This window comes from Abramis brama (assembly GCF_963993115.1).
Source record: "Abramis brama genome assembly, chromosome: 22".
NCBI lineage: Eukaryota > Metazoa > Chordata > Actinopteri > Cypriniformes > Leuciscidae > Abramis > Abramis brama.
In genome coordinates this window covers 8751265-8779232 of record NC_139984.1, presented here as the reverse complement: position 1 = coordinate 8779232, position 27968 = coordinate 8751265, and the positions used below count along the sequence as shown (strand labels likewise).

The window sequence follows — 27968 nt, the reverse complement described above, 5'->3', positions numbered from 1 at the left end:
CCACATGTGCGCTGAATGTGCATGTGTGTAAGCCAATGTTATGTAGTGCTAAAATAATACTAATTGTCTGTAGATTCCAACAGCTTAATACTATTTTATTGTAAGTTTTTTGTTGTTGTTGTTGTCTAGACAGACCATTAGATGACTTGTGTTGAAGGTACTGTATACTGTGCATTGTCCTCATTGTCCTTGTGGTAATACTTCAATAGTTTTCATAAACGATCAAAATTAAGAGTCTGCAACACACTCTTGATTATCGCTACAAAACCTCTAATGGTGTGTTGGTTTCCTGGCTGCTGTTTGACAGATACCACTAAGCTTCCTTCGCTGCCAGGTCCCTCCGGGTCTTCCTGCAACAGTTCAGCGAGGATCAGGGTCCCAGTGCCCCTGGTGTAAAGGTAGGCCTTCCAGGGCACAGTGTCGCCTGGCGTGAAGGCCAGAGTCTGGATCTTCACCAGCTGTAAGGCGGCCTGTAAAGTATCCGCAGCGGCTTTGGGTCGAGGGAAACCCAGAGTTTGCCTGTGGAGAATCTCCAAGTCCAACCACATTTTCTCAAAGGTTTCATGGGATAGAGGAGGACCCAGAGATAGACTGATCTCCTCTTCTGTGTCATTTGGGCTGGAGAGGGTTACATCTTTACTCCCTGTTAGTCAGAGAAAGGTTATATGAGGGCGAGACAGTTATATGATGCTGCATTATTATTCAATTTATTATAAAACTTTAAATTAAATGTATAATATTATCATTTAACTATATTTAATTCAATCACAATGAATTAAAATGATGTAAAAAGAAATCAATTAAAGTCATTCAAATTAAAGAGGCCATTTCTTGATTCAAAATCAAAGTCTTGATTTTGGTTTTTGGCTCTATTAGAATAGGTTTACATGCTTGAATGTAAAAAATAAGATAAATAAAAAAAATTGTCATCGTTGCAGCTCCTCTCTTCCCAGTCTGTCAGTAACGCTCTGTTTAGTTCGTCTCTATGAAGCCCCTCCTTCTGAAAAGCTCAATGTGCTCTGATTGGTTGGCTGGATCAGTGTGTTGTGATTGGTCAACCGCTGAGAATGTGTTTGAGAAAGGTCCCGCCCCTTACCATAACCATAACCGTTTGTTTCAACCAAGCAGCAACCTTCCAGTCTCTCTCTGGAAACCGACACGGAAGTGATTTAAACTGCAATGCATCGACCGGCCACTAGAGACAGGCTGCAAAAGAAGCCCACTCTTCAGAAACCTACGGGTGACGCCACGGACACTACGTCCATATTTTTTTTAGTCTATGTTTTCAATACACTACTAACTAACTCAATCAGGCCCCGCCCCTTTATTTTGCGTATGCCTTTGGTGGGAATTATTTAAATTGGTAATATTGTGACGTGTTCGTTCACGGAAGAAAACTCAAGACTATTGGATGGAGTTTCAGGGAGTTCAGAAACAGTGACACTGATATAGAGAATAACTCCCGCTGGAGGAACTTTGTGCTTTGTAACTTTGCAGAGCTTTTTCATGCTCAAACAGCAACACTAAAGAAAGTTGTAAGAAAGAAAGAAAGTCGGGGTTTTTTTTTGGTTGATATTTGTATTTCGTAAAATCACTATATGTATTTCTGCAATAAATTTTTTTTAAAATAATAAAGTTGTAAATGTAAAAAAAAGAAGCATAATAGGTCCTCTTTAAAAAAATATTTTCAATTCAAAGAGGGTCCTCGCACCATCTTTAATCGGGCCTTAATTATGAATGAATAAAAAACAATACAAAAATGACACAAAATGATGTCGGCTCACCTGGCAACAGCTCCTCTTCTGCACTGCTGGACGGCTGCGCAGGGGCTGATATGATAACAGTTTGAAGGCATAAATCCCGTCCAGACAGCGGACCCAGTGTGTTGAAGGTTGAGGCCCACAGACTAATGGGCTCCTCTTGCCGACCGGTGAGGACGCTCATGGACGGATCAGATTTGGGTCCAGTTACAGCTTTCCTAGTCTCTTCAACTCCACGCTGAAGAAGTCTGTAGTACAGCAAAGCCCGGTCACGCACACACATGTTGCTCTCTTCCTCTGGGAAGGGAAGTGAATCACATAAGCAAGAAGCTCTTGACTAAATGTGTCAAAGATATTAAAAAATAAAGTGAGAGTTTCTCAGGATTAATCATACAGACTGAAAACATAAGCTAGAACGAGAACAGTTTCATGGTTTTCTTTTTCATTCTGAAAACAATTAATCACAGTTTCCACAAAAATATGAAGCAGCAGAAGCTGTTTTCAACATTGATGATCATCAGAAATGTTTCTTAAGCAGCAAATCATAATATCATAATGATTTCTGAAGGATCATGTGACACTGAAGACTGGAGTAATGATGCTATCACAGGAATAAATTATATTTTAAAATGCATTTACAGTTACTTTACATTATAAAAATATTTCACAATATTTGTACTATATTTTGATTAAATAAATGCAGCTTTGATGAACATTCTCTAAAAAAACAACACACACACACTTTTGCATCTGAACTCTTCATATATTATATATTATATATTATATATATATATATATACAAAAGAGAGAGAGAGAGAGAGAGATTAGAATTATTTCTACAGTCAAAGGTTTTTGTGTTCAGCTAGACTAGAGGAACACAACTAGTTTTGTCCAATGGTGCTTCTATTTGACTAAATTATCTGTAAACATGTTTTACACACCAATACAGTAATGTAAAAGACGGCCCAGCATGTCTTGCGTCTCTGCAGGACGGCACAGGAACATCTTCACTGAGGCGCTCAGCAGCTCCATCTTCACCGCCGTGGACAGCTCCGCCTTTAGCCCGTCTATGTAGCCCTCCACAACATAGGGGGCGCTACTGATCTGCTCACCATGCTCTCCCAGAAGCCATAGCAGAGCCTGTTTTCCCTGTGAGAAATGACAGAAGGATCTGATCTTCTCTGATAAGTCAGACATATATAATGAAAACTATGAAACTTTTTTTATTTTAGGTTGTTTAGATCAAAAAGTTAAAGGCCTGGTTTCACAGACAGGGCTTAGGTTAAGCCAGGATTAGGTCTTAGTTCAGTTAGGACATTTCAGTAGCTCTTAAAAATGTGCCTTAGAAAAAAACATTACTGATGTGCATCTTGAGACAAAACAATGGCACTGACATATTTTAAGAAATGCTTTCAGTTACAACAACTCAAACATGCATTTTAGTCTGGGACTAGCTTAAGCCTTGTCTGTGAAACCGGGGCAAAGTCACCATGAAATCAAATGGACAATTCTTCATCGATGATGTGTTTACTGGCGTGAGGGCGGGGCAATAACCTGTCACTCACATGAGATCCACCAATAGAGTTGTGCAGGGATGACATACATTTGTAGACCAATTCGGAAGCTAGCATCACACTGGGTCCCTCGACAAAAACCCAATAGGATTTTTCCATAGGCTTTTCGATTATAGCAAAAACAAGCTCTGTGATCAACAAAAGTTTATGATACTTACACGTTTTATCCAAAATCACTTTCACAAACACAGCTTTTATGAATTTTGAAGCCTAAACGCAGTCGCCAGAAAGTTAGGCTGGAAACGAACTACACGGCGGTCACATGACTTCAAGGTCACCACCATTAAGCTTCCGACAGGATAGTTTGTAAGAGCGCGACTGTAAGCACAACGAGGCAGTAAAAGCGGACTGAGTTTACCTGTTCAGCGTGATGACGTTTAATGTCCCTGACGGCCTCTGTAGTCTCATTTAGCCACTTGTCAGCAACCACATAACAGCTTAATTAAATCATGAGTGGGGTGATACTGATTTTATGTCGTAGAATAAAATGTGAAAGTATCTTGAGCTTGTTCATTTAACATTATTTAAAGACCTTATTTCAGCCATTTAACAAAAAAAACATTAAAAAAACCCATTGATTTCGAGACAATGGAACCGAAAGTGCTATTTTGTTGGCATACAAAAATGCGTCATCCATAGCAAACCACAACCATCCAATGAATTCCTCATGGACAAAATCAAGCTCCGCCCTACATTTGTTCTTGTTCAAGAAGCCATTTCACTCGGATATACGTCACAATAGAAAAGAAAAGTCCATCACAACTTCCGTTTCATGTCGACTTTAAAATGAATATTCAGAAGACCGCATGATAGGCTGCATTGTGTTTGTGGGTCTTTAGCTTTAGTGTTCTGCATGTAAAACTAATTTGAGGCATCTGTTCTGCAGAGAAATGTATTAACCTCTACACACAGACATACGCCTTGATGAGGTACATAGTCTAAATGCCGGATATGTGATTTTATGGGGTCATAAACTATGCTTCCATAGTTCAGATGTGATAGGATCAGTGTTCTGTAAAGGTTTAGCAAAAAAGCTTTCTGCTCCCAGTTTTAACTAAAACCTTTAAAATCTCTATATTTTAAAATCTTTATATGAGGGATAAAAGACCATTTATTATAAATGGTGAAAGAATATAGTGCTATCATGTAAGGATAATGTATAAATCACACTTAAGATGCAAAACTGTGGAGAATGAGATGTTTATCATATGTTCAACAATATATACACTACTGTTCAAAAGTTTGGGGTATTTTACATGTTTTTGAAAGACGTCTCTTATGCTCACCAAGGTTATTCCTGTGATTTTTCAGCATAATCACTCCAGTCTTCAGTGTCACATGATCCTTCAGAAATCATTCTAATTTGATGATTTGATGCTCAAGAAACATTTCAGATTTTTTATCAAAGTTGTGATTCTAAGTATTTTTGAAAAAACTATGATAATTGTTTCTCAGGATTCTTTGATGAATCTTACTGACACCAAACTTTAAAATAGTAGTGTATGAAACTGGTCCAACAACATCATTTTTAGGGTCCCTTAAATCTAAAAATCTAAAAAGTTTGGACCCACTTGACTGAATTAGTGTTTCTCATGATCTTAAAAGCTTTCTGATTGCAAGACTTATGCTTAAATTCTTGAAATTATATTAGCAGACAAATAAATAATTCGCCAATGATTGCATTTCCTTACAACGCTTTTATTTTTTCCATTTTGTCATGGATGAGTTGGATGGGAATGCAGAATAAGGTGCTCAGCATGTTGTGTCTGATCAAAATAGAAAGCAGGTGAATGATCTCACCTCACTATCTTGAGGATTGTCAACACAGGCCTCAACGGTCTGACAAACAGCAGCCGTACTCTGAGGACAGAACCACACCAAATCCCTGAACGTCTGGATCACGGCTAAACAGAGACACGCAGGGAAGCAGAAAACAACAGATTAGAGGTACAATAGGAGAGCGGGTTGATTCTGTGAACTGATAATGTTTGTTAGCAAACAAAGCTTTTATCCAGGCTGGAGAAAGCACCTGCTAAAAGGTTTGTGGAAAGCAAACAGTGTTAATCCCACAGTACTTCCTTTAGCGGGACAAAAACCGTAGGCAAACCATCTCCTTTACTCATTAACTACAAATATAAAACCTGCACAGCATGCACAGGTGTGGCTCAGATTTCTCTCATACCTGAAGTGATGTGATCTTGTTTCAACGCGAGCAGTCCGGTCAGTATATCCAGACACTTCTCACTGTATGTTAGTGCAATACGACCTTGAAAAGAGCAACATTGTTACATTATATAATACATTTAGAAGTAACAGTAATAGTAATTTTAGCACAAAGTTGCAATGATAAATAATTCAACTATGATTTATATTATGGGACAAGAGATTTGTGTGACATGTTCCCTAGTTAGTCTCCTAAGTTGTTAATTAGTTCATCACACCTGTTTCTGTTCTCCCTGATTACACCACGTGGACATTAGGGCCTTAATTGTCATATTTAACTTGTGACAAATGAAGAAAAAGCCATTAGGGAAATTCAGGAGCATCTATATTCCCATTGCACATCAGCTCGGAGAGGTCTTTATTTTAAATAAGAATATTCGAAAAGTGGGAATAAAGTGTTTATCGGGTGGGGTTAGGGTAAAGTGTAGGAGAGGGTTTTGGGGATAAGGACAAGTAATGTCCCAAAGCAGCGTACCTTAATGATTTTATTAAATATAACCATTAGGGGTGTAACGGTTCTCTGTAAAATTAAACGAACCGTACCCTTCTCCAGCCATGGTTTGGCACGCACTTCATCTTAAAACTGAAGACGAGTCTATAATATGGTTTGTTGAAAATAACAATGCGTAAAACAGACAGAGTTCGGCTAATGTATGTTTCATTGTTGTATTGTTGTATGTTAATGTTAGTATTGGGTTGTAGGGGGCGGTGGCACATTGTGTGTGTATTGCTGGCTACTGAGATGAGTCCTAAATAAAAGAGACCATCAAGATGCATTCTCTCCTAATTTTCCTTTGTATCTAAGATACAACATATAGCGAAAGTCAGAGTTGTGGAGCAGCTGTTTCCAGAGTGCAGGATGTCAACGGGGTGAGATGCAATCTAATAGCTACCACGTGAAGTACTGACTGAACAGAGCGATGAATGGCATGGTGGGATCCGTGGCTCTATTTGATAATAAGTCACAATCATGGGAGAAGTATTGTGAAATATTGAACCAAATGGCAAATGATGTTGAGGAACCAGAGGAAAAAACAAACCATATTTTTGAGCTGTGTTTAAGCGCAGACATACACACCGATGAGGAGTTTATTCATTCCTGAGAGACCAGGATCAAAGGGTTATGAGGAACTGGTGAGTTTGTTGAAAAATCGTTTTAATCCGAAGCCCAGCGAAATTGTTCAATGGTGGAAACTGAATTCATGTAACAGACGCCCTGATGAAAGTCTAGTAGAATATGTGGCCGAACTGAGAAAGCTTGCACAAGATTGTAATTTTGGGGACACGCTCACAGTTATGCTGAGAGACAGATTAGTGCGTGGTGTTAATGATGACAGCATACAACGGAGATAACTGGCTGAAGATGGACTATCGTTTGAGACGGCGCTAAAGAAAAGCTCAGGCTATGTCAGCTGCTAATACGGATATGGCAGATTTGCACAAAGATAAAATAAATCGACTGTGTACCACTGTTCAAGATGGACACGAGAAAAAAGTAAGCTGAGTGTTACAGGAATGTGCTATCGATGAGGTGGAAGTAACCATTGGCTGAAAGACTGTAAGTTTGCCAATGAAAAGTTTTATAATTGTGGTAAAATCTGACATGTGAAAGAGTATGTAGAATGAAACCACAAGAAACTAGTGTTGATAAAGGCTGGAAAGCTTGGAAATGGGGGAGAGGAAAACAATCAAAGAGGGCAAATTACCTTAAAGAGGATGAGGAAGATCAACCTGAATAAGTTTTTACCATGTATAGTATAGAGACACCCCAGCCCCATGTACCCCCATCACACAGATGTTATTTTGAGATCGACTCTGGATGTACGACACTGTGTAACTGTATTATAACAAATGGAATATGACAAAATGGGAGCTAAAAAGAAACTGGCTGAACTGAAAACAAGCTCTGCCAGTTTAAAAACACACAGTGAACGCTCTAGGTACCACCAAAGTGAAAGTCAATCACAAAGGGCTTTCCAAAGAACTCAGCAGTGGTGGTGGCAAGATCTGGGCCTGATTAATTAGGATGATCATGGCTCACAGAGCTGGAACTCAGCTGGGAAAAAGCGAGTAAAATTAAAGGCAGCTCAGAGTTGTTGCAGGACATTTGAAGGAAACATGAAACCGTTTTCAAAGAGAAACGTGGAACATTAAAAAGGAGCCACTGCTAAGATTCATGTACCAAGCGATGCAAAGCCTCATTTTTGTAAACCACGGTCACTGCCTTTTGCCATGAGCAAAACTTGATCTTGAACTTGATCGCCTGATTAAAGACCATATAATTGAGCCTGTGAAATTCTCAGAGTGGGCAGCACCTGTTGAGCCTGTTTTAAAGCCAGATGAAGCAGTGAGACTTTGTGGAGACTACAGAGTAACCATTAACAGAGAGTCGTCACTGGAACCTTATCCCATTCCCCGAATGGAGGATATGTTTGCAGTTTTAGCTGGAGGAGAAAAATACAGCAAGTTAGATATGAGTCACGCATATCAACAGATTCTGGTAGATGAGGTGTCAAAGTAGTATGTGACAGTGAATACACAAAGAATTGTTCATGTACACTAGATTACCTTTAAGGGTAGTACTTCCAGTCCAGCAATCTTCCAGAGGACTATGGAAGGGGTCCTGAAGGACATTCCAAAGGTAACAGTATACCTGGATGATATCTTGTTGACAGGACAAGATTACCAAGAGCATTTGAGGATGCTGGATCACGTGTTGCAGCGGTGGGAGAAGTATGGTTTGCGGTTGAAAAGGGGAAAGTGTAAATTCTCGGAAAAGAAAGTTATTTTCCTGGGACATAAAGTGGTATTCATTCCATTCCCTAAAAAAGTCCAATCAGTACAGGATGCATATTCAGGAAGCAATTTCTATAACTGGTTCCTGCCAAACCTCTCAACTCTGCTTGCGCTGTTGCACAGGTTTTTGAAGGACGTCCCCTGGTGTTGGAAAGAGGAACAAACAAGCAAGAGTTGCTGCAGTCTAACCGTGTGTTAATACACAATTATGAAAAAAAAAGAAAGATTTACAGTGGTACTTTCCTGTGATGCTTCAGCGTACGTTGTGGGAGCCGTGTTAGCACATCGTATGGCAGAACTGAGAGACCCATTGGGTTTGTATCACAAACACTTTCAGTAGCACAAATAAACAACTCACAGCTAGAGAGAGGGTTTAGCTGTAGTGTTTGGGGGAGGGGTCCATAAATATCTTTATGGCTGTAAATTTGTGATCAGTACAGACCATAAACCTTTACTCAGAACTGAAAGCTGTGCCAAAATTATGAGATGGGCAGTGATGTTGAGGGCATATGAGTATGTCATTTCTTACAGAGCCATGGAAATGTGTTGAACAGCGTTGTTAGTCCTTTGACAACATCAGAGCAAATCAAGCACTGGACCACCCGACATCTTGTCCTCTCTAGACTGCGTGATTATGTGGAACTGCTACATCAGTCTCACCCAGGTATGTCAAGGACGAAAGGCCTGGCCAGGAGTTACCTGTGGTGGCCCAATTTAGATGCTGACATTGAGATTGTGCTGTGTGTCAGGAACAGAGAAAAGCCCCTCTGTGTGGCCCTCTGAGAGTTCATATTGGCCCCTGTCCCAAATGACACCTAAACACTCACGTTCTTCCTACGAGTTCACACTTTCATGGCATGACGCCACTTCGACTGTTGGTAAGAAGTCTGCTGTGGAGCTCGCATCATTTCAACCGCAAAGGGGGCACTCGCGAGCACCCTTCTGAAACCTAAAATGACAAATGGGACTTGGACTTGGCCATGGATCTCATGGACTTAACGGACACACGCATTGGGCAGCCATTGTAAGTCCACAAGACCGAAAGTGCATATGAAGTGTGCCATTTGGGACAGGGCCATTGACTATGCTGGTCCATTTCTGGGGAAATGTTTATAATCTTAGTCAACGGCCATTCTGAGTGGATTGATGCATATCCAGGAAATGACTCTTCAGTCTTGAGTGCCTCAGAAATAGCTTCAGTACACATGGCATTCCTGAAATGATAACGCTCAGTGTTTTGGCATTGAAGCGAGCAAAGAATTCATGTCTAGAAATGAAATAAGGTACATCACCTCAGCACCATATTGTAAGACTGAAAATACTGGTTGAGGCCTGGTCTATGAGACAAAAGGGCCCTGCTGGCTAATTAACATTCAACCTCCCCCATACAACCTCACTTCCTCTCAGAAACAACTAAGAACTCACACAAGAACATGGTTGAATGTGAATGTTTATCATTGACTGTTATGTTTTTGGTGTCATTTGAAATGTCTCAAAGTGAGTGGTACAGACATCTCATATCCAGATAGATAAAATAAAAGGAAATAAGGTTTATAGAAAACTGGTTCAGAGATAAGGCCAGATAAGGCCACCCCCCTTTAATTGGATAGAAGCCATTTGAGGGTGGTCTCCCCCATCCCCCATGTCACCTGGTCAAAGAGGATAAAGGAAGGTGTGCTCCCTCTCTCTGGTTCGCTTCTTTGCTGGGCATGAATTGAATAGGTGGTCTCTCCCTTTCCTCTCTCTCTCTCTCTCTCTCTCTCTCAGGTACAAGCTGGGTAAGATTATTTGGTGTAACCAATGTATAACCATGTTCTAGATATTTGAATTGATTGTGGAATTGATCTCTGATATCTGAAATATTAAATTGTTACATGTGATTATTCTAACTGATTTTGACATTGTTCATTTAATGTTTACAAGGAATAGTCAAACATTCGCTCACTTTTAGTGAGGCACAGATATTATTAAAACCTTTCATTTATGGAGTCAGATGAAATAACGAGTAAATATGATTAATGCATTGCAAATTTAACCAACCAATACTTTGTATGAGTGAGGACAGAACACGTGATAACCTTCCCTGTGTATTGGCGAACCGGCATTGGACCAATATATCGGGCCTTACAGTATCATCCATCATCCAATGGTCTTGCTGAGTGGGCAGTACAAACTTAAGGAATTCATGAAAAAAAGTTCTGGGAAACACTATTGAGACCAAGTTGCATAGAGCATTTAGTTATCGTATTACACCCCAGTCTACAATGGGACTGTCACCTGCAGAAATGATAATGGGGAGGAAATTGCGATGCAACACAGACAAAATACACCCTAACTTCACCAGCAAAACTGAAGCCAAACAACAAGTTCAAAAAGAGCACCATGACCAACATGTGAAATACCGTTATTTTGAAGTAGGAGAAACTGTGTATGCATATTCGGGTATGGACCAAACTGGGTGAAGGGAGCAATTAAAGACATCACAGGACAAAGGTTTTAATGTTGTTTTAAGGTGGGGTAGAATTCAATGAACGGCAAAACTCAGCATTGTTGTTTGCGTACCCCCTCTGTCACCTCACATACCCCAGTTTGAGAACCACAGCTCTACATCATCAGGAAGCAGCAGTGAGAAGTAAGGTACACACGTGACAATATTTGTTGCCTATATATAGTATAGCCTACATCCCTAATAAGGTGCGAATTTGGTCTTTTATATCACTGTATTAGTCCATTAAGCTACGTTAAGCATTTAATATGTCCCGACGGCAGGGGAATCCTGGAGTATGACGTATTGAGAGAACTGCAGCACAGCGCCGCGATATTAAAGTTAAAGGGTCATGAAACCCTAAACTAAATTTTCTGAGATTTTAACAGAGGTATGGGTGAAGAAAATCACTGAAGACAATGTTAGCATCTGTTAGATTTAATTGTAGGGGAAAACTGGTTAATTTTGAGGTTATTTTCGTCTTTCGGGTTTAAAATCTACATCGTGTCCACTATAGTACTTCGATGACGCATCGGTGTCTCATAATTATTCATGAGACTTAGTTTTCTTATCCTATGAGAAGACACTGTCTTGTGTGAATGTGGTGTGAATGTGTTTTGTCATTAAAAACCTTTATGATCATGTTAGCTGATCTATAATGCGAGATGGGCGCCGCAGTTCAGAGAATCGGATCTGTTGGATTTACAACATGTCAATTCATCCACTTCTCCAGAAATAATAAGCAAGTGGCCGGTGAAGTTGGAAAAGAAAAAAGTTACTTACACAATATGTATCTGATATGAATAAAACACATTGTCAATTTAGGATTGTTATTGCCACTTCCATAGACATCAGTGTGTATTTTACAAACTACAAATGTATTGTTTTGCTAGTACTTATGTGTATTTAAATGTCTGAAACCTAAAAAAAGATGATGTGGTTGAAAACACTGAATAGTTGTGATATATGACAAACTTTAAAGCGTTAATCTAATATATGTAGCAGGGCATTCAATTACTTTTAAAAGGACAAACAGACGGTTAGTGTATTTCATTGGACTTTAAAAAATAAAAATCTTGTGTGTCCTCACATTTTACCACTGATTTTTAGTGCGAGTCGGCATGGGCCACTGAAAGATGACAGATTGTGTCCCTTTACTTTTGAGAAAACAATATAGTTTCAAATAGAGTAATCCCAAGAGTAAGAATGATTAAATCTGTTAGATAAATTATTATATCCTAGCATGAAGCAGCTAGGTTTAGTCAAACTCTGTACTAATACCCTTTAATGGTGATTTTGGCCTGACCCACCTCAGTGGTCTCAACTGTATCTAACAATTAAAATACAACAAAATTATAATAATAATTCTGACAATTAATTGATGTTGGAATGATACTCAATTAAATGTAGAAAAACTATCATGCAAATCTTTTTTTTTTGAGTGCAACCCAGTTACCGAATTATTTTCTCTTTTTGAAAAACGGGGGAAAAAATTGGCTAAATCTTTGTTGCCCATTGTTGTGTTTTTTTAAATTATTTTTTTAGAAAAATAAATTTGATCCATTTCTTTTTTATATTTATATATATATAGTGCATTACTAAAAGTAATGAAATCACGGTTGTAAACCATACACAATGCGCAAAATTTTAAAGTCAGCATGAAACAGAAGTTGTAACAGTCTTTTCTTCCCTGTTGTAACGTATATTTGTGAGATGTGTTACCTATAGCGGCAATGGCTGCCTGGGCGAGCTCAGGAGACACATCAGTGCAGTAACTTCTCAGCTCCTCCAAAACCAAAGCCACGTTTTCATCGTTCACCAGCTCCACCAGGATCTCCATCTTGCGAAACTTAATGAAACTCGGTTCAGAGTAACCACAAAAGAAGCGTTTGTAATGTGTGCCGAAAAGGCCCGGCTGACTCCGCATGACCTGCTGAACGTGACAGAGCCCAGCAAAGCGAAGTTCGCGCGATGCAGAACCGCACGTGGCCAGCAGGGGGGCGCTTGTGTGCAGGAGGGCGTCGGCCTGCACAGCCGGGTGGGCGGCGGCTAAATGAAGGAAGAGGTGGAGTGTGGAAACTGAGACATGTGCGTGGGCGCTTTGGAGGAAGGCGTCTAATAAACTGAGGATGTCGAACAACTCGTCATCGCTACGAGGGCGGTAGCGCAGCAGGAAGGTGAGGACCTCACTCTGAGCCCAACTGTCCAGGTCCTTCATTCTGAAGGAGAAAACACACACAAACACAAAGTCCGTCATTAGAAAATCTGCTAAATGGGTCAATGACATGATTCGTGATGCTGTTAGCATTTGAACACCTTTGTCCTTCAAAAATGCAGGAAAAAACTAAAAACTAAACAAAATAGAAAGTGGAGACCCTTTAGTTTAGGTTGTAAAATGTCATGTGGTTGTTATTGTTAACTAAAACTATTAAAAACCATGGTCAGTAATTGAAATAAAGCTGAAATAAAATAAATGTATGTATTTATGTATGTATCCTTTCAATATTTTTAATAACCTTTTCTTTTCTAATTTTAATAAATTTAAGTACATTATATATTAATTTCCACATATATAGAATTTAGACACACCTGTGATATAGTAGAATTCATTTAAGGCATGACTTTATATTTAAGGTATTCATTTCAGTAATTTGGAACCTGTTAATTGCAGATTACATTAAGTAATTGGCAGCATGCATTTTTCTTTCTTTTCTCTTCCTTTTTTCTTCTGATTATGTATTGTTGTAAAATACTTCAAATTAAATTAAATAAACTCAAATATAAATATTACATGAAAACAAACTTTATATTTAACTGCTGGCTTCATATTTTTGTGGAAACTGTATTCTTTTGAAGAACAGAAGAAAGTTCAAAAGCATTGTTTACCTTAGTAACATAATCCTTAAACTTAAATTAGAAATGTTGGCAAATAACTGAAATAAATAAGTTTAAGTACTAAAATTACTAAAACTAAAACTGAAAATAGAAAAAAAAATAAAAATAAATAAAACTAATAAAAATGACAAAATCACATAACAAAATTACAAAAACTTAACAACTTAAAGTTAAAATGTAAACTGAAAATATGAATACTATAATAGTAAAATGTTGTGCAAAAATGTAATAATATGAATAAGTATAAAAATACCTTTGAAAATACTTATTAGGGTTTGTACATGTATTTAAGGTGTAAGGAATATGTTATTACATATGTTATTACATAACCATACGAAACCAACATGAATAAAAAGAGCATATTTCTAAAAACGTGCCACTTTTTTTCCTTCTTTTTTTAAAACATGAGGCTGAGTTTTCATGACAAAATTACATTATGTAGATGAACAATCCATTGAACATAATGGCAAAAATGGCACACCTGTTGAGAAGGTGATGAGCAATGGGTTTGTTAATAACCACACCACCCTCATCTTTGAGAATTTCCTCCAATGCACGAAGACAGTTCACCACAACCACAGGGTCCGGGTCCCTCAGAAGAGCATACAGCTCGTTCACTATACTGGCATCTAAAGGACACAATGTATTAATTTAGCAGACACTTACAGTGAGGAAAATAAGTATTTGAACACCCTGCTATTTTGCAAGTTCTCCCACTTGGAAATCATGGAGGGGTCTGAAATTGTCATCGTAGGTGCATGTCCAAAAATCCAGAAATCACAATATATGATATTTTAACTATTTATTTGTATGATACAGCTGCAAATAAGTATTTGAACACCTGTCTATCAGCTAGAATTCTGACCCTCAAAGACCTGTTAGTCTGCCTTTAAAATGTCCACCTCCACTCCATTTATTATCCTAAATTAGATGCACCTGTTTGAAGTCGTTAGCTGCATAAAGACATCTGTCCACCCCATACAATCAGTAAGAATCCAACTACTAACATGGCCAAGACCAAAGAGCTGTCCAAAGACACTAGAGACAAAATTGTACACCTCCACAAGGCTGGAAAGGGCTACGGGGAAATTGCCAAGCAGCTTGGTGAAAAAAGGTCCACTGTTGGAGCAATCATTAGAAAATGGAAGAAGCTAAACATGACTGTCAATCTCCCTCGGACTGGGGCTCCATGCAAGATCTCACCTCGTGGGGTCTCAATGATCCTAAGAAAGGTGAGAAATCAGCCCAGAACTACACGGGAGGAGCTGGTCAATGACCTGAAAAGAGCTGGGACCACCGTTTCCAAGGTTACTGTTGGTAATACACTAAGACGTCATGGTTTGAAATCATGCATGGCACGGAAGGTTCCCCTGCTTAAACCAGCACATGTCAAGGCCCGTCTTAAGTTTGCCAATGACCATTTGGATGATCCAGAGGAGTCATGGGAGAAAGTCATGTGGTCAGATGAGACCAAAATATAACTTTTTGGTCATAATTCCACTAAACGTGTTTGGAGGAAGAAGAATGATGAGTACCATCCCAAGAACACCATCCCTACTGTGAAGCATGGGGGTGGTAGCATCATGCTTTGGGGGTGTTTTTCTGCACATGGGACAGGGCGACTGCACTGTATTAAGGAGAGGATGACGGGGGTCATGTATTGCGAGATTTTGGGGAACAACCTCCTTCCCTCAGTTAGAGCATTGAAGATGGGTCGAAGCTGGGTCTTCCAACATGACAATGACCCGAAGCACACAGCCAGGATAACCAAGGAGTGGCTCTGTAAGAAGCATATCAAGGTTCTGGCGTGGCCTAGCCAGTCTCCAGACCTAAACCCAATAGAGAATCTTTGGAGGGAGCTCAAACTCCGTGTTTCTCAGCGACAGCCCAGAAACCTGACTGATCTAGAGAAGATCTGTGCGGAGGAGTGGGCCAAAATCCCTCCTGCAGTGTGTGCAAACCTGGTGAAAAACTACAGGAAACGTTTGACCTCTGTAATTGCAAACAAAGGCTACTGTACCAAATATTAACATTGATTTTCTCAGGTGTTCAAATACTTATTTGCAGCTGTATCATACAAATAAATAGTTAAAAAAATCATACATTGTGATTTCTGGACTTTATTTTTTAGATTATGTCTCTCACAGTGGACATGCACCTACAATGACAATTTCAGACCCCTCCATGATTTCTATGTGGGAGAACTTGCAAAATAGCAGGGTGTTCAAATACTTATTTTCCTCACTGTATATACAAAGAGACTTCATTCAGATGCTCTACTGTACATTCATCATGTAAAAGACATAAACTGGACCCTTATAGAAAGGCTATTCAAAGCCCTTGAGGCTATAAACACACTGAACGTTTAGAAAAGACAGGAAATACCACAGTATTGTACTGCTGTTTAGTATCATGGTGATAAACAAATAGGGATTTCCTAGTTTTGGCCTGTTTTTGATGATCCAACAGGGCTCCAGACTAACATTTGAGAGCAGTGGCACCGGTGCCACTAAGTTTTACAGATGGTGGCGCCAGCACCTGAGAGGCTTAAACATAAAGGTAATTTTATCATAAAATTACTATTGTTTTCCACTAGTAAGTGCAGTTACTAATAATATTACATGTTTATTTCTTGGAAATGCACATTTGACAGTTAAGCACTGAGCTTGAGTTGAGATGCAGATAAAATTAACTTTTATTAACAACAGTAACGTGCAATACACAAATTTTTATTGGGAAAAATTGAAATATTCTACTCTCATTAAATGCACCATTGTTCTTGTATAGTATCATACAGTGAACTGACCGACAGCTTCAGTGATTATAAAACGAGCTTTGTAATTCAGTCAAAATTTGAAGAAAAGTTTTAGTTTTTTATAAGACTTTATGATGTCCTAAATTTTTCCATATATTAGGGAGTGGAAATGGCTATTAAGTCATTAGTGCTGCTCTGCTGCCATCTACTGGTTATAGTGGTAATTTTGTGTCTTTTATTTTTAAATTAAAGTGTTTGTTTGCCACTAAGTGTTTAGTTTTCCTATAGGTTTAAACATTTAGTTTTTCGAACCATCACATTAAAAAATAATTTGGCTAATATTTTGGATTGGATAATATTAGTATATTGGATTGGAAAATTGGATAATATTTAGAACTTTGAAGTGCTGGAAAAAGTGTGAAGCACGAACCCTGAGATGAATAATGTACAAAAACAACAACATTCGACTATTTCTGCCACAATACCATGGTTACAGTTAGCATGAATGTTGGTGATTTGTGGACTGAAAAGCCTTCTATAACTTGTTCATTCATGGCACAATGTTACTCCTGTGTCAGCCCTGTTTGATCTGATATCTGTGGTTTATAACTGAGAATTCTGCGCCGAAATTGAATGCTTCTCAATAGATCTCACTATAATGTTGTTAATTCTGTGTTGAATTAACACCGCTGTGTTGTAGCGGTGTCGCGTGCCCGCAAGTAAACCTGTTCTCTCCGTTTCTCATATGCAACATAAAAGGCAGCTCTTACCGGTTGGGAAAACGTGGTGGTCGCACTAACGTGACCTCTAACAAAGTTTAGTTGCACCGGCAGGAAAAAAGGTTGCAAAACGCCACCATTAGGTCTCAGTCTGGAGCCCTGTCCAACAGGTTATCTACAAGTACGTGATGCTGAGGGAATGTTCTGTTCAGTTAAGGGTGTGTGACATGCTGTTATTCGTCACAGACGCTGCACTTAAAACATTCCTTTAAGGGAACAGTGTGACCCAAATCATTCAGCTCATGTATTCATGTGCATCCATGCACATGTATTAACCAAAATAAAATAAGATAGCAACAGTTATCATCACATTATGTTTAGCAAATTTCTTATCAACTGTTTAAATTCAGATAAACGGATACTTGGCTCTACCCATGTCTGTGTAGGGCTGTAGATTGTGCAGTTTGGCACATCCAAGCACAGCGACTCTCCTTACGTAACTGGCCTTGTCTCGCAGACCTGCAACAATGGGCTGCTCTATGTACTCTGGCATACCTGGCATTCTGAAAAACAAGCCAATTAATCATAATACAGTATGTTAGGATTTATTCAAGAAATATTCCACTTTAGACTGTGCCTTACTGTGATTTTGATGCCAGTGTTATAAGTGGTTTTCAGAGAGTTTGTTGTTAGGGTGTTGCTAAGATGTTGTTGTGGTGTTTTGAAAGGTCAATAGGTTGTGATTGCTACGGTGTCCTGGGTGGTTGCTAGGGTGTTGCTAGGCTATTGCAGTGTTCTGGGAGGGTGCTAGGTGATATCCAAGGTGTCCCGAGTAGTAAGGCCGACTGTTGTGGTGTTCTGTGTCATTGCTGGAGCATCTCTTGGATGTTGTCATGGTGTCCTGGGAGGTTTCTAGGGTGTTTCTTATTAGGGTATTGCTATGATGCTGTTTCAGTGTTTGGATGGTTGCTGGGGTGTTACTAAGTGATTGATAGGGTCGGGTGTCTTGTGTTGTTGCTAGGGTGTTGCTAAGATGTTGTTGTGGTGTTTGGGTGGCTGCTAGGGTGTTGCTAAGTGATTGCTAAAGTGTCCTGGATGGCTGCTAGGGTGTTTCTTGTTAGGGTATTGCTGTGATGCTGTTGCAGTGTTTGGGTGGTTGCTGTGGTTTTACTAAGTGATTGATAGGGTGTCATGTGTGGTTGATAGGATGTTTCTTGTTAGGGTGTTGCGATGTTTGGGTAGTTGCTGAGGTGTTGCTAAGTGATTACTTTAGTGTCCTGGATGGTTGCTAGGGTGTTGCTAAGATGTTGTTGCATTGTTTGAGTGGTAGCTAGGATGATTGCTAAAGCGTCCTGGATGGTTGCTAGGGTGTTGCTAAGATTTTGTTGCAGTGTTTGTGTGGTTGCTAGGGTGTTGCTTAGTGATTGCTTAGGTGTCCTGGATAGTTGCTAGGGTGTTGCAAGGCTAATTGTTGCAGCAGCTGGTGTTGCTTAGCTGTTGTTGTGGTGTTCTGGGTGGTTGTTAGGAGGTTACTAGGTGATGGCTTGATATTCTGGGTCTAGAAAGACAAAAACAAATGATGCCAGACATACAAACCTGAAGTTGCACATGTTCCTTAGGGCCAACCCTCGCACCATCGGATTGGGATCAGCGCAATCCTTACGGAGGGTGTTGATTGCCAGTAGCGCCAGGTCAGGCTTGTCACTGGCATAGGTGCACATGTACAGATATACCAGCTTCTTCTGAACAATATCGACCGTGGCACTGGCTTTTACCATGTCCATAAATAAAGCAGAGACATCCAGACCCTGTGTCATGTACCTACAAAGAAACAAACAACAGCCTGAGAAATCTCTTAATGATTTTTTTTGTCAAAAATTCACAAGTTGTGTCTGAGGATATATCTACATTAATTATAGTACATTTAAAAATATATATTTTAATTTCAAAATGCTCAGTCCACACTAGCATTTTCAAGCTTTTCTCGTCCACACTGGATCATCACAGTTGCTGTGCATGCTTAAAACATAATAAATAAAACAAAATTTTCAAATTCACCCACTTGTATGGAAGGCATTTTCTGCCAAATTTAAATAAATAAATTAAATGATTAAAATTAAAATTAAAACCAGATTAACGATTTCATTACAGAAAACAGTACGCAAAATATGTGACAAAATTGAGAATGAAATTAAATGATTTCATTTTCACAGCATTATCCCTGTCAAATTGAAAAATAAAATGCAATTGGTGATTTCACATTTCATTTTCACTACAGTCTCGAGGCAAGACTGCAAATATTAAAATGAAAAGCCAAACGTGAAAAAGAAACTACAAATACAGTTTTTACAATGCTCTTAAGTAATGCTCATGCAATAATAGTGACACAATTCAAATACAAATGTAAATTTTCGTTTTCATTTTAATTCCTCTTTTATTTCACTGTTTTCATTTTCGTTTTCATTTTCAAAGACAACCTGCATGCAAATTCTATGTTAATGAGTGGGTGTGGCTTATTCTAGTAACGGCGCTAGAGGCACGCCTTCTGTAAAGCGAAGTCGTCGACGTCCCGTGTGCATGAGTTGAATGTGTGAAACGAAATTATTTAAATAATATAGTAATCGAGACGACGAGATATGGCGAAATCTGTTAGTGAGCTTTTGCGGGAAGCTGCCGCAGCATTAGAACATGGAAACAACCAGCCTGACCATGTTAGTTATGATGTTAGACTCAGACTAGACCATAATCGACGATGAGGTTCATTCATGTATTAGGTTGTTTTGGAAATTCAACTATTTGGGTGAACAAAGGTCTTAGTAACACAATTTCTACAACAATTATAGCCAGACATTAATACCCGCTAGCTTTAACCGAGGACCTCGGCCAATGTTTCATATTCGCGTCGTGCCTAACAACGCCCTTCAGCCATGACTTATTCAGATAGCTCACTAACAGATTTCGCCATATCTCGTCGTCTCGATTACAATATAATCACATTTAAATAATTTCGTTTCACACATTCAACTCATGCACACGGACGTCGACGACTTCGCTTTACAGAAGGCGTGTCTCAGCGCCGTTACTAGAATAAGCCACACCCACTCATTAACATAGAATTTGCATGCAGGTTGTCTTTGAAAATGAAAACGAAAATGAAAACAGTGAAATAAAAGAGGAATTAAAATGAAAACGAAAATTTACATTTGTATTTGAATTGTGTCACTATTATTGCGTGAGCGTTACTAAAGAGCATTGTAAAAACTGTATTTGTAGTTTCTTTTTCACGTTTGGCTTTTCATTTTAATATTGGCAGTCTTGCCTCGAGACTGTAGTGAAAATGAAATGTGAAATCACCAATTGCATTTTATTTTTCAATTTGACAGGGATAATGCTGTGAAAATGAAATCATTTAATTTCATTCTCAATTTTGTCACATATTTTGCGTACTGTTTTCTGTAATGAAATCGTTAATCTGGTTTTAATTTTCATTTTAATCATTTAATTTATTTATTTAAATTTGGCAGAAAATGCCTTCCATACACTTGGAATAGTGTCTTCAAAAAGCTCAGTTTTCGCAGGAGAAACAAATGCGTTTTCAAATGTATTCGGATTAGTGTAGACGTAGCCTAACTAATGATAAGGGTTAAGGTGGGAATCAAGACGGATAATGAACAATGACATAAATGTTGTTCTGTTTCTCATGTAGGGCCTAATATATTCATATATATTCTTCAGAAGGCAAGATTACTTCATGATATTTTTAACTATAGGGATGCCCACACTTTTTGACTTTTCCAGTCACGTGTGATTGATGGATAATAACTACTGGATAAGAAATCATTTATATGTCATATAAATCATTCAAAATGATTTGAAAACCAGTTAAACTGATGAATTCAGAACCGACTCAAAAGTTTATATTCTACATGCTACACAAGCAATATCTAGCTGATGGATTATTTACGAGCTGAGCACAACTAGAAATATGTATATCTATAGATATTTCCATGATTTTTAAGATTTTATTAATTTCCATAAGTATTCCAGGCCGGAAAACTCTAAATTTTAATTAGAGCCCGACCGATAAAGGATTTTTAAGGCCGATACCGATACAAATATTTGGTGATTTAAAAATCCGATATATCGGCCGATATATATTTTTAAAAAAAATCCAGAAACGCGTAACAAAACATGAACAGATTTCCCTAACATTAGTTATTTGTCGTTATTTAAGAGTCCTCAGCCTTACTAAAATAATATGATAATGCAGTTTAAAAATAAACTTGTTTGTTTTATTGTCACAACAGAACAGAATATATTAAAGTTCTGATAAATATAATGTATAAAAATACAAACTTAAGATATGAAACTTAAAGTCCTTTGAACAAAAAAAAGTCAACTATTATTATTAATATTGACAGTAATAATTCAATTATGTAATAATGTGTGTGTGTGTGTGAAGAACTGATAAGATTGTAAATGTGTACCTTGAAATGCAATGTAAGTCGATTTTGATAAAAGCGTCTGCCAAATGTCAATGTTATAAGCTACCTTATAATTACAATGTCAACTTGCTTATCCCTTTACCTGCACTCTTTTAATTCTATCCATCTATTCCATCAAGCTACAACAAACCATTTTCAATCATCATTTGCTGCCTGCCTTCTAAAATCTACTACTTAGTGATGCACTAAATACATTATGTGACTCGTTAATGCTGCGGCTAAACGAAGTCAGCAACGCACACTTGGATTTCACACACATGAAAAAGAAAAGCTAACTTTTATGCACAGGCTATGTTTGATACTTTTTCTCTATGTTTAAATGTTCACTCCTCGCGTGCCTAACTTACATTTTACAATGCAGAGACTGGAACTACATATATGCTAGTTATAAATACAGTAATCATTACTTTATTTAGGCAGAATAAGTTTGTTGTGATTTCCAAGCTCATTGATGTTAGCAGTCTTCCTTGTAGAGTGCCCTCTGGTGGACAAACTATGCAGCGCCAACACTCATAACATGGTTGAAGGGTGTTTCGTCCGCTTTTATTTTATTTTTTAAATATTCATTTATCGGCCATTATAAATGCCGATACCGATAGTTTGGAAAATGCCTAATATCGGCCGATAATATCGGCCCGCCGATATATCGATCGGGCTCTAATTTTAATTTTAAATACATATAATTTGATTCTGATATTTCCAGGTTTTCCATTGCCTTTGAAGGTCCTCTCTTCATCAGAAAAGGCAGATGAACACTTGACGGACCTGATGACTTTGGTGATGTAGTTTTTGTAGCGGAGGCGGTCTGCTTGGACGTGGGGATTGGCCAGAGCTCGCTTGAGCTCTTTCACCGTCTCCTCAGAGCCAAAATAAGGCATTGTGGGTTCTTCAGGTGCCTGCCAAAGAGAAGCAGAGGAACACAGTCTGAACAAACTTAATCATTTCTGATTCCCTGTAAACATGCTGGTGTTGTGTTGGGCAGTAATGTAATTATTCTCTAATGATGTATTTTGGTTTGTACCTAATGCTAACAAATAGCATCAATTATAATAAGTGTCAGTCTGGCAGTAAAGTAACACAAAACTAACTCAACCCCACCATAACAATTAATAATCATAATCATAATCAACCACAACTGGAATCAGCCTGACAGTACAGTAACAGACCAGTATAAATCTAAAGACCAGAAGAAGATGACAGCTGTCAGACTTTATATATTGTTATTTAATATATTTGTTTAGCTTGTCTTTATGAAGCTCATACCTAACGTTATTAGTTTATATCAAAAGCAATACATGTATCATCTCCCTTTCTAAAAGTACTAATGTGCTTTTCGCAGACACAAAGGGCACTTAAGACGATAAAATGTAACATACATACCTCCTCTATTAGTTTCTAAACAGTACATCAAAACACAATCAGCTAAAAGAAAACAACGAGAACTGAATATTAAAAATACTAGCGTGTTTATGGAAATCAGGAAGCGTGAAGCCAGGATCAAAACTATTTTGTTCCTCTCAAAACATGTTCACGAAATTCAAAATAAAAGCTCACCGCTTACCTGATTGATTTTGTGAAGTGATTTTACACTATATAAAACTAATCTGAATCATACAAATAAATATTTTTTCTTAAAATGACTGTAGTTACAACAAAAAATAAGTAATATAATAACCAAGTTGTTATCTGACAGAACTGCTATATGTGTACTTTGAATGATTTTTGTTGATTCACAGGTGTTTAGTTTAAAACAACACTATACTTAACACTGTCTGGAGTAAACCAATTTTATGTAAATACATGTTGACATGATCTATTATAAAACTACGAGGAGCTTCAGTCATTGACTTCTGATGCAATCGAATAGGAATAAATGACAACATACATTAGCAATTCATTCATGTATGGTAATGATGGAACCATATTATTTATTAATATTATTATTTTCATTATAATTGCAGTTACTGTAATTTAAACTTTAACATGTATTTTGTTATAATTTTATATACAGGCCACTTTTTGGAACTCGCTTAAAATGCAGTTTTAATGCAGCATGCTGTATTATTAATAATGAGATATATTATATTGTCTCCAGATATCGTATATAGTAGTTTAGTTTAGTAAGATGGTTCTCAAATCTTTTGACTTCAAGGGCCCATTAAAAGTATTTTTTACTCACAATTTCTATCTGATAAAATATAATAGAGTTAAAAAAAAATTATAAATATTTATAATTATAAAATATGAAAAACATAATAAAATATATATATATATAGATAATTATGCATAAAAATGCACAAAAATATCCAAGGAGTTACACTGTTTTATTAATTTATGCGACTTTTCCATGTCTAGAAATAACACTTTTATAATTCTTCAAAGACAAAAAAAAAAAAGAAGTTGAGGGGTGAATTCATATAATAAATACCTTAGTTGTTTCAGTTCTTACTTTAATGCTTGTCTTTATTTCAATTTTAATAAAAAAAAAATAAAATAAAATCATCTTGAGGCCCCTTCATTAGTTTGCTGAGGCCCTCTAGTGGTTGAGTCTCTTCTCAGTAAAGACTTTTATTTTGACACGCAGTCGTTGCGGCGATTCTGATTGGCAGAGTCTGCGCTGGAGCAGCAGCAGTGTCAGTCGTGAGCGGGGTGTGAGTGTGTGTTTGTGTGTGTGTCTGCGTCTGCGTGAGTGTGTGTGTGTCAGCAGAATATTTCTGAAGATGCTGGAGAGGTAGCCAGTCTGACGGGATGGCCGGAATCATTAAAAAGCAGATCCTGAAGCATCTGTCCAGGTAATATGCTGTTTGGGTTTCATTTGATGATTCATCAGTGTCAGTGTTTTCACGGGACTCACACAGTCACACCGCTAATAAACAAACACAGACATACGCTCAGTGTGTAGCAGTCCCTGTAGTTATTTGAAAGGAATATAAATGTACATTTGGGGTCAGTTAGGTGACATGCTAATAGACTGCAGCATCTATGCTGGTGTTATGCTGAAACTACACAACGTTATGTTGAAACAACACAACTGACCTACACAAACACACATAACACATACACAGACACTGGGCCTGTGACAGAGTAGTAGCATATTAAACATGTTAGGCTTGGGAAAACTCCATAATCAGCATGTTTATGTGATATACCAATAGTTTAAGCAGAAATAAAAAGGTTTATTCAACAGTGATTTGAACTATTCATGCCTTTGGTGTTTATTGATTTAGTCTGATCAGTAAAATCACCACTGTGACCTTGATTCAGGCTCTGAACCTCAGGTGACTCCCGAGAGTTGCTCGTCCTGGAGCATTATTAATATCAAGCACATTCTACCAATCCAATTCCAGACATTTCCTTTTGATTTTAGGTGTTGTTGACGGTATATTTGTTTGACAGAAGTTTTGTGAACTAGCAGAAGATGAAGGTCCAGGAATATGTCTTATTTGTGGGCAGTGCTACTTTATAATCATTGATAGTTAGGGGTGTAACGGTACACAGGAGACACGGTTCGGTAAGGAAAGCAACTAGTCCACAATGCTAGGTTTCTTTTCATTTACAGTACAGGTCAAAAGTTTGGAAACATTACGTTTTTTTTATATTTTTGAAAGAAGTCTCTAATGCTTATCAAGGCTGCGTTTGTTTGATCATATTCATATTAGAATGATTTCTAAAGGATCATGTGATAGACTGGAGTAATGATCCTGAAAATTCAGCTTTGCATCACAAAAATAAATGATAATTTAAAGTATAATAAATTGAAAACCAATTATTTTAAATTGTAATAATATATCACAATATTACATTTTTTTCTGTATTTTTGATCAAATAAATGCAGGCTTGATGAAAATAGTAATGTTTCCAAACTTTTGACCTGTACTGTATTTTGAACAGACAGTAGAGCAACTTACAGTCGTCCCCCCTGAGAAAGTTGCTACAGTACATCCTCCTTTAGTGTATTAAACACTAAGCGGTAAACAATGCACTCTTGCATACGCTGTCATTTTCTTTGCGCGTGAGGGTTCATTAACATTCGTGACAATGGCGGATGAAGTTCAATATTACGCTTTTTCAAGAAATCACTGAAAGTTGAGCGAGAAGGAGAAAAAGAGCCATCTACATCTGAACCTACTTCACTCTTCCTCGAGGAAACAGCGAGTGAAGAGACACCTGAGGCTTCCCGTTTCCAGGACACGCATATTTCATCACTGGACTGGAGTGAGACTTTCACGACACACATCGACACAATGCCAAATGATTTTGTCTCATTATAACAGCAGAAACTACTTAAAATATTTATGGTCATTCAGAGAAGAGCAAGACATTTGATTCAGGATGCCAGTTTCTGCCATCCCGGTTTCCTTTCCATGAAGTTTGTGGAGCGCGTCACAAATATTAAAGGGGTGGTATAATGCCCTTTTCACAAGATGTAAAATAAGTCTCTGATGTCCCCAGAGTGTGTGTGTGAAGTTTTAGCTCAAAATACCCCACAGATATTTTTATACAGCATGTTAAAGTTGTCACTTTTTGAGGGTGAGCAAAAACACACCGTTTTTGTGTCTGTTCCTTTAAATGCAAATGAGCTGCTGCTCCCGGCACAGGGGGCGGAGCTTCAACAGATCATGTCCTTTTACCTCACACAGACATGCACTGGAAATCTCAAAAACGTTTAGCCTTTTATGTTCAAACCAGATTCAGACAATGATGGAGAGACTCAAGAAGTGACAACATGTAGACAACATTTCTGAATGGTTAGTTGGTGAATTTATGTAGCTTATGTGTATTTTCTAGTCATTGATTAGCATATTCTGTCTTGATAAATCTATAAATCGTGTTCCGGGGCGGGGTTTATGTAAATTTTACGGTTAGTGATGTCACTTACCCGGAAGGAAGCTCGTGTAGTCCCTACCAGCCGTTTGTTGTAGTCCTTAAAAAGCAATTTCTTTAAAAGAAAATATCTCCCTTTGCTTTGAACTTCGAGCGTCGTAACTTTGCAGATGTTGTTTATGCTCAAACAGCAACATTACACACTAACTAAAGTTAGAAAAGTAAAATCATAATCAACCACCCCTTTAATCTAAACTCAGCGTATCGGCTACTAGCAAGCTCATGCGTGACATCTGAACTCTTGCTTTGGGTTGGTGTGTAGATCGTCTCTTCTTCTGCTGCTCTTTTTCGAGTTGTGGCGGTTAGCAAACAGTGTTGCATTACCGTGAGCGCCCCCTTCTGGACTGGAGTGTGGATCGCCTGTGACTGACTGTATTCATCGTCAGACTGTACGCACCAAACCGTAAAGTCCGTACCGTGACGGTTCGGTACCAATACATGTACCGTTACACCCCTATACTATAGTATTTTGAATGAAAATCTGATATAATGAGGATATTCTGGCATAGAGATACAAATCACTCTCATTTCATGTCCAAAGAATGAGGAAGACAGTTCTACGTAATTTCTACATCAAGTCCTTGTAGTGTTTGGGCTGTTATTTCCCAGCAGGCTCTCTGTGGGTGTTAAAGCACATGCTAGTTCCTGCTGTTCTGAGTCTCAGCTGAAGCTCTGCCAGCTCTCCCTCATTCAGCTCGGCCTCTCCTTGCTTGTTATGCTTGTTTGACGTGCACACACTCCCGGACCTTCTCTTTAGTAGTGTTTACTAAGGCAAGCATCACTAATAGTGCTCATACTGAGGGGTAGGGATTTAAGCAGATCTCTGCCACTATATATTAAATGTTGACAAAACTTACAAACATAAATGATTCTTCAAATGAAGGATGACGTGAGATTTTTATTATTCAGAATAATATTGTCTGCTGGTGTGTGGATGCTAATATAGTTATCGTTATAGTTATTATTCTTGGTGTGAACTGGCCTTACTTGATCAGACTTATAATTTTTGGCTTGAAGAAAATACAAATCCAATAGATGTACATTAGAGGGGCCATATCTAGGCTAGCTCTTGTATTGGGTTTGACCCTTTAGATTTTTGAATAGTTGGAAATACTGGTTAACCTATGATATTTTTATTGAAGTTTTGTAAATTTTTCAATTTCGGGGCAAAAGGTGGTGACGATTCTAGGGTCCCCCGCTTTAGTGATTTCAACTAAGGGGTACCCTGTTATATATAATAATTTCTATTACGATGATGTTTCTGGGTCAGTTTGAACCGCATATATCATGGTTAAAGGCAGCTGAACAGACCCAAAATAAAAATATATTTTTGATTATTGATTTTTAATCTTAATACAAGGGCTGGACACCA

At 38.1% G+C, this 27968-nt stretch overlaps 2 protein-coding genes across 3 annotated transcripts in view; one reads left to right on the top strand and one right to left on the bottom strand.

The window, feature by feature from the left end:
• Window positions 1–70: 70 nt before the first annotated feature.
• On the bottom strand, window positions 71–23238 carry ap4b1 (adaptor related protein complex 4 subunit beta 1). Its single transcript, XM_084098150.1, has 11 exons — window positions 23093–23238; window positions 22478–22608; window positions 18804–19028; window positions 17640–17770; window positions 14215–14362; window positions 12561–13057; window positions 5517–5600; window positions 5135–5238; window positions 2702–2909; window positions 1785–2057; window positions 71–643 (listed from the first exon to the last, which is right to left on the bottom strand). Exons 2-11 carry the CDS (start codon window positions 22588–22590, stop codon window positions 213–215), a joined length of 2214 nt encoding a protein of 737 aa, XP_083954276.1. The 5' UTR covers window positions 22591–22608; window positions 23093–23238; the 3' UTR covers window positions 71–212.
• Window positions 23239–24316: 1078 nt separating this feature from the next.
• Window positions 24317–27968, top strand: part of bltp3a (bridge-like lipid transfer protein family member 3A) — a 39314-nt gene continuing 35662 nt past the window's right edge. For both annotated transcript variants that reach the window (XM_084097930.1, XM_084097929.1), the window contains exon 1: window positions 24317–24504. In XM_084097930.1, coding sequence (XP_083954056.1) covers window positions 24461–24504 — 44 coding nt within the window. In that variant the 5' untranslated portion in view covers window positions 24317–24460. The remainder of the gene's footprint in view (window positions 24505–27968) is intronic.

Excerpts from the sequence above, each read along its gene's own strand:
- ap4b1 (XM_084098150.1), bottom strand. The coding sequence starts at position 22,590 with ATGCCTTATTTTGGCTCTGAGGAGACGGTGAAAGAGCTCAAGCGAGCT. Across the intron at positions 14,363-17,639 it reads ACAGCCCTACACAGACATGG|ATGCCAGTATAGTGAACGAG; the intron begins GTAGAGCCAAGT and ends TGTGTCCTTTAG. Across the intron at positions 5,239-5,516 it reads ACAAGATCACATCACTTCAG|CCGTGATCCAGACGTTCAGG; the intron begins GTATGAGAGAAA and ends GTCTCTGTTTAG.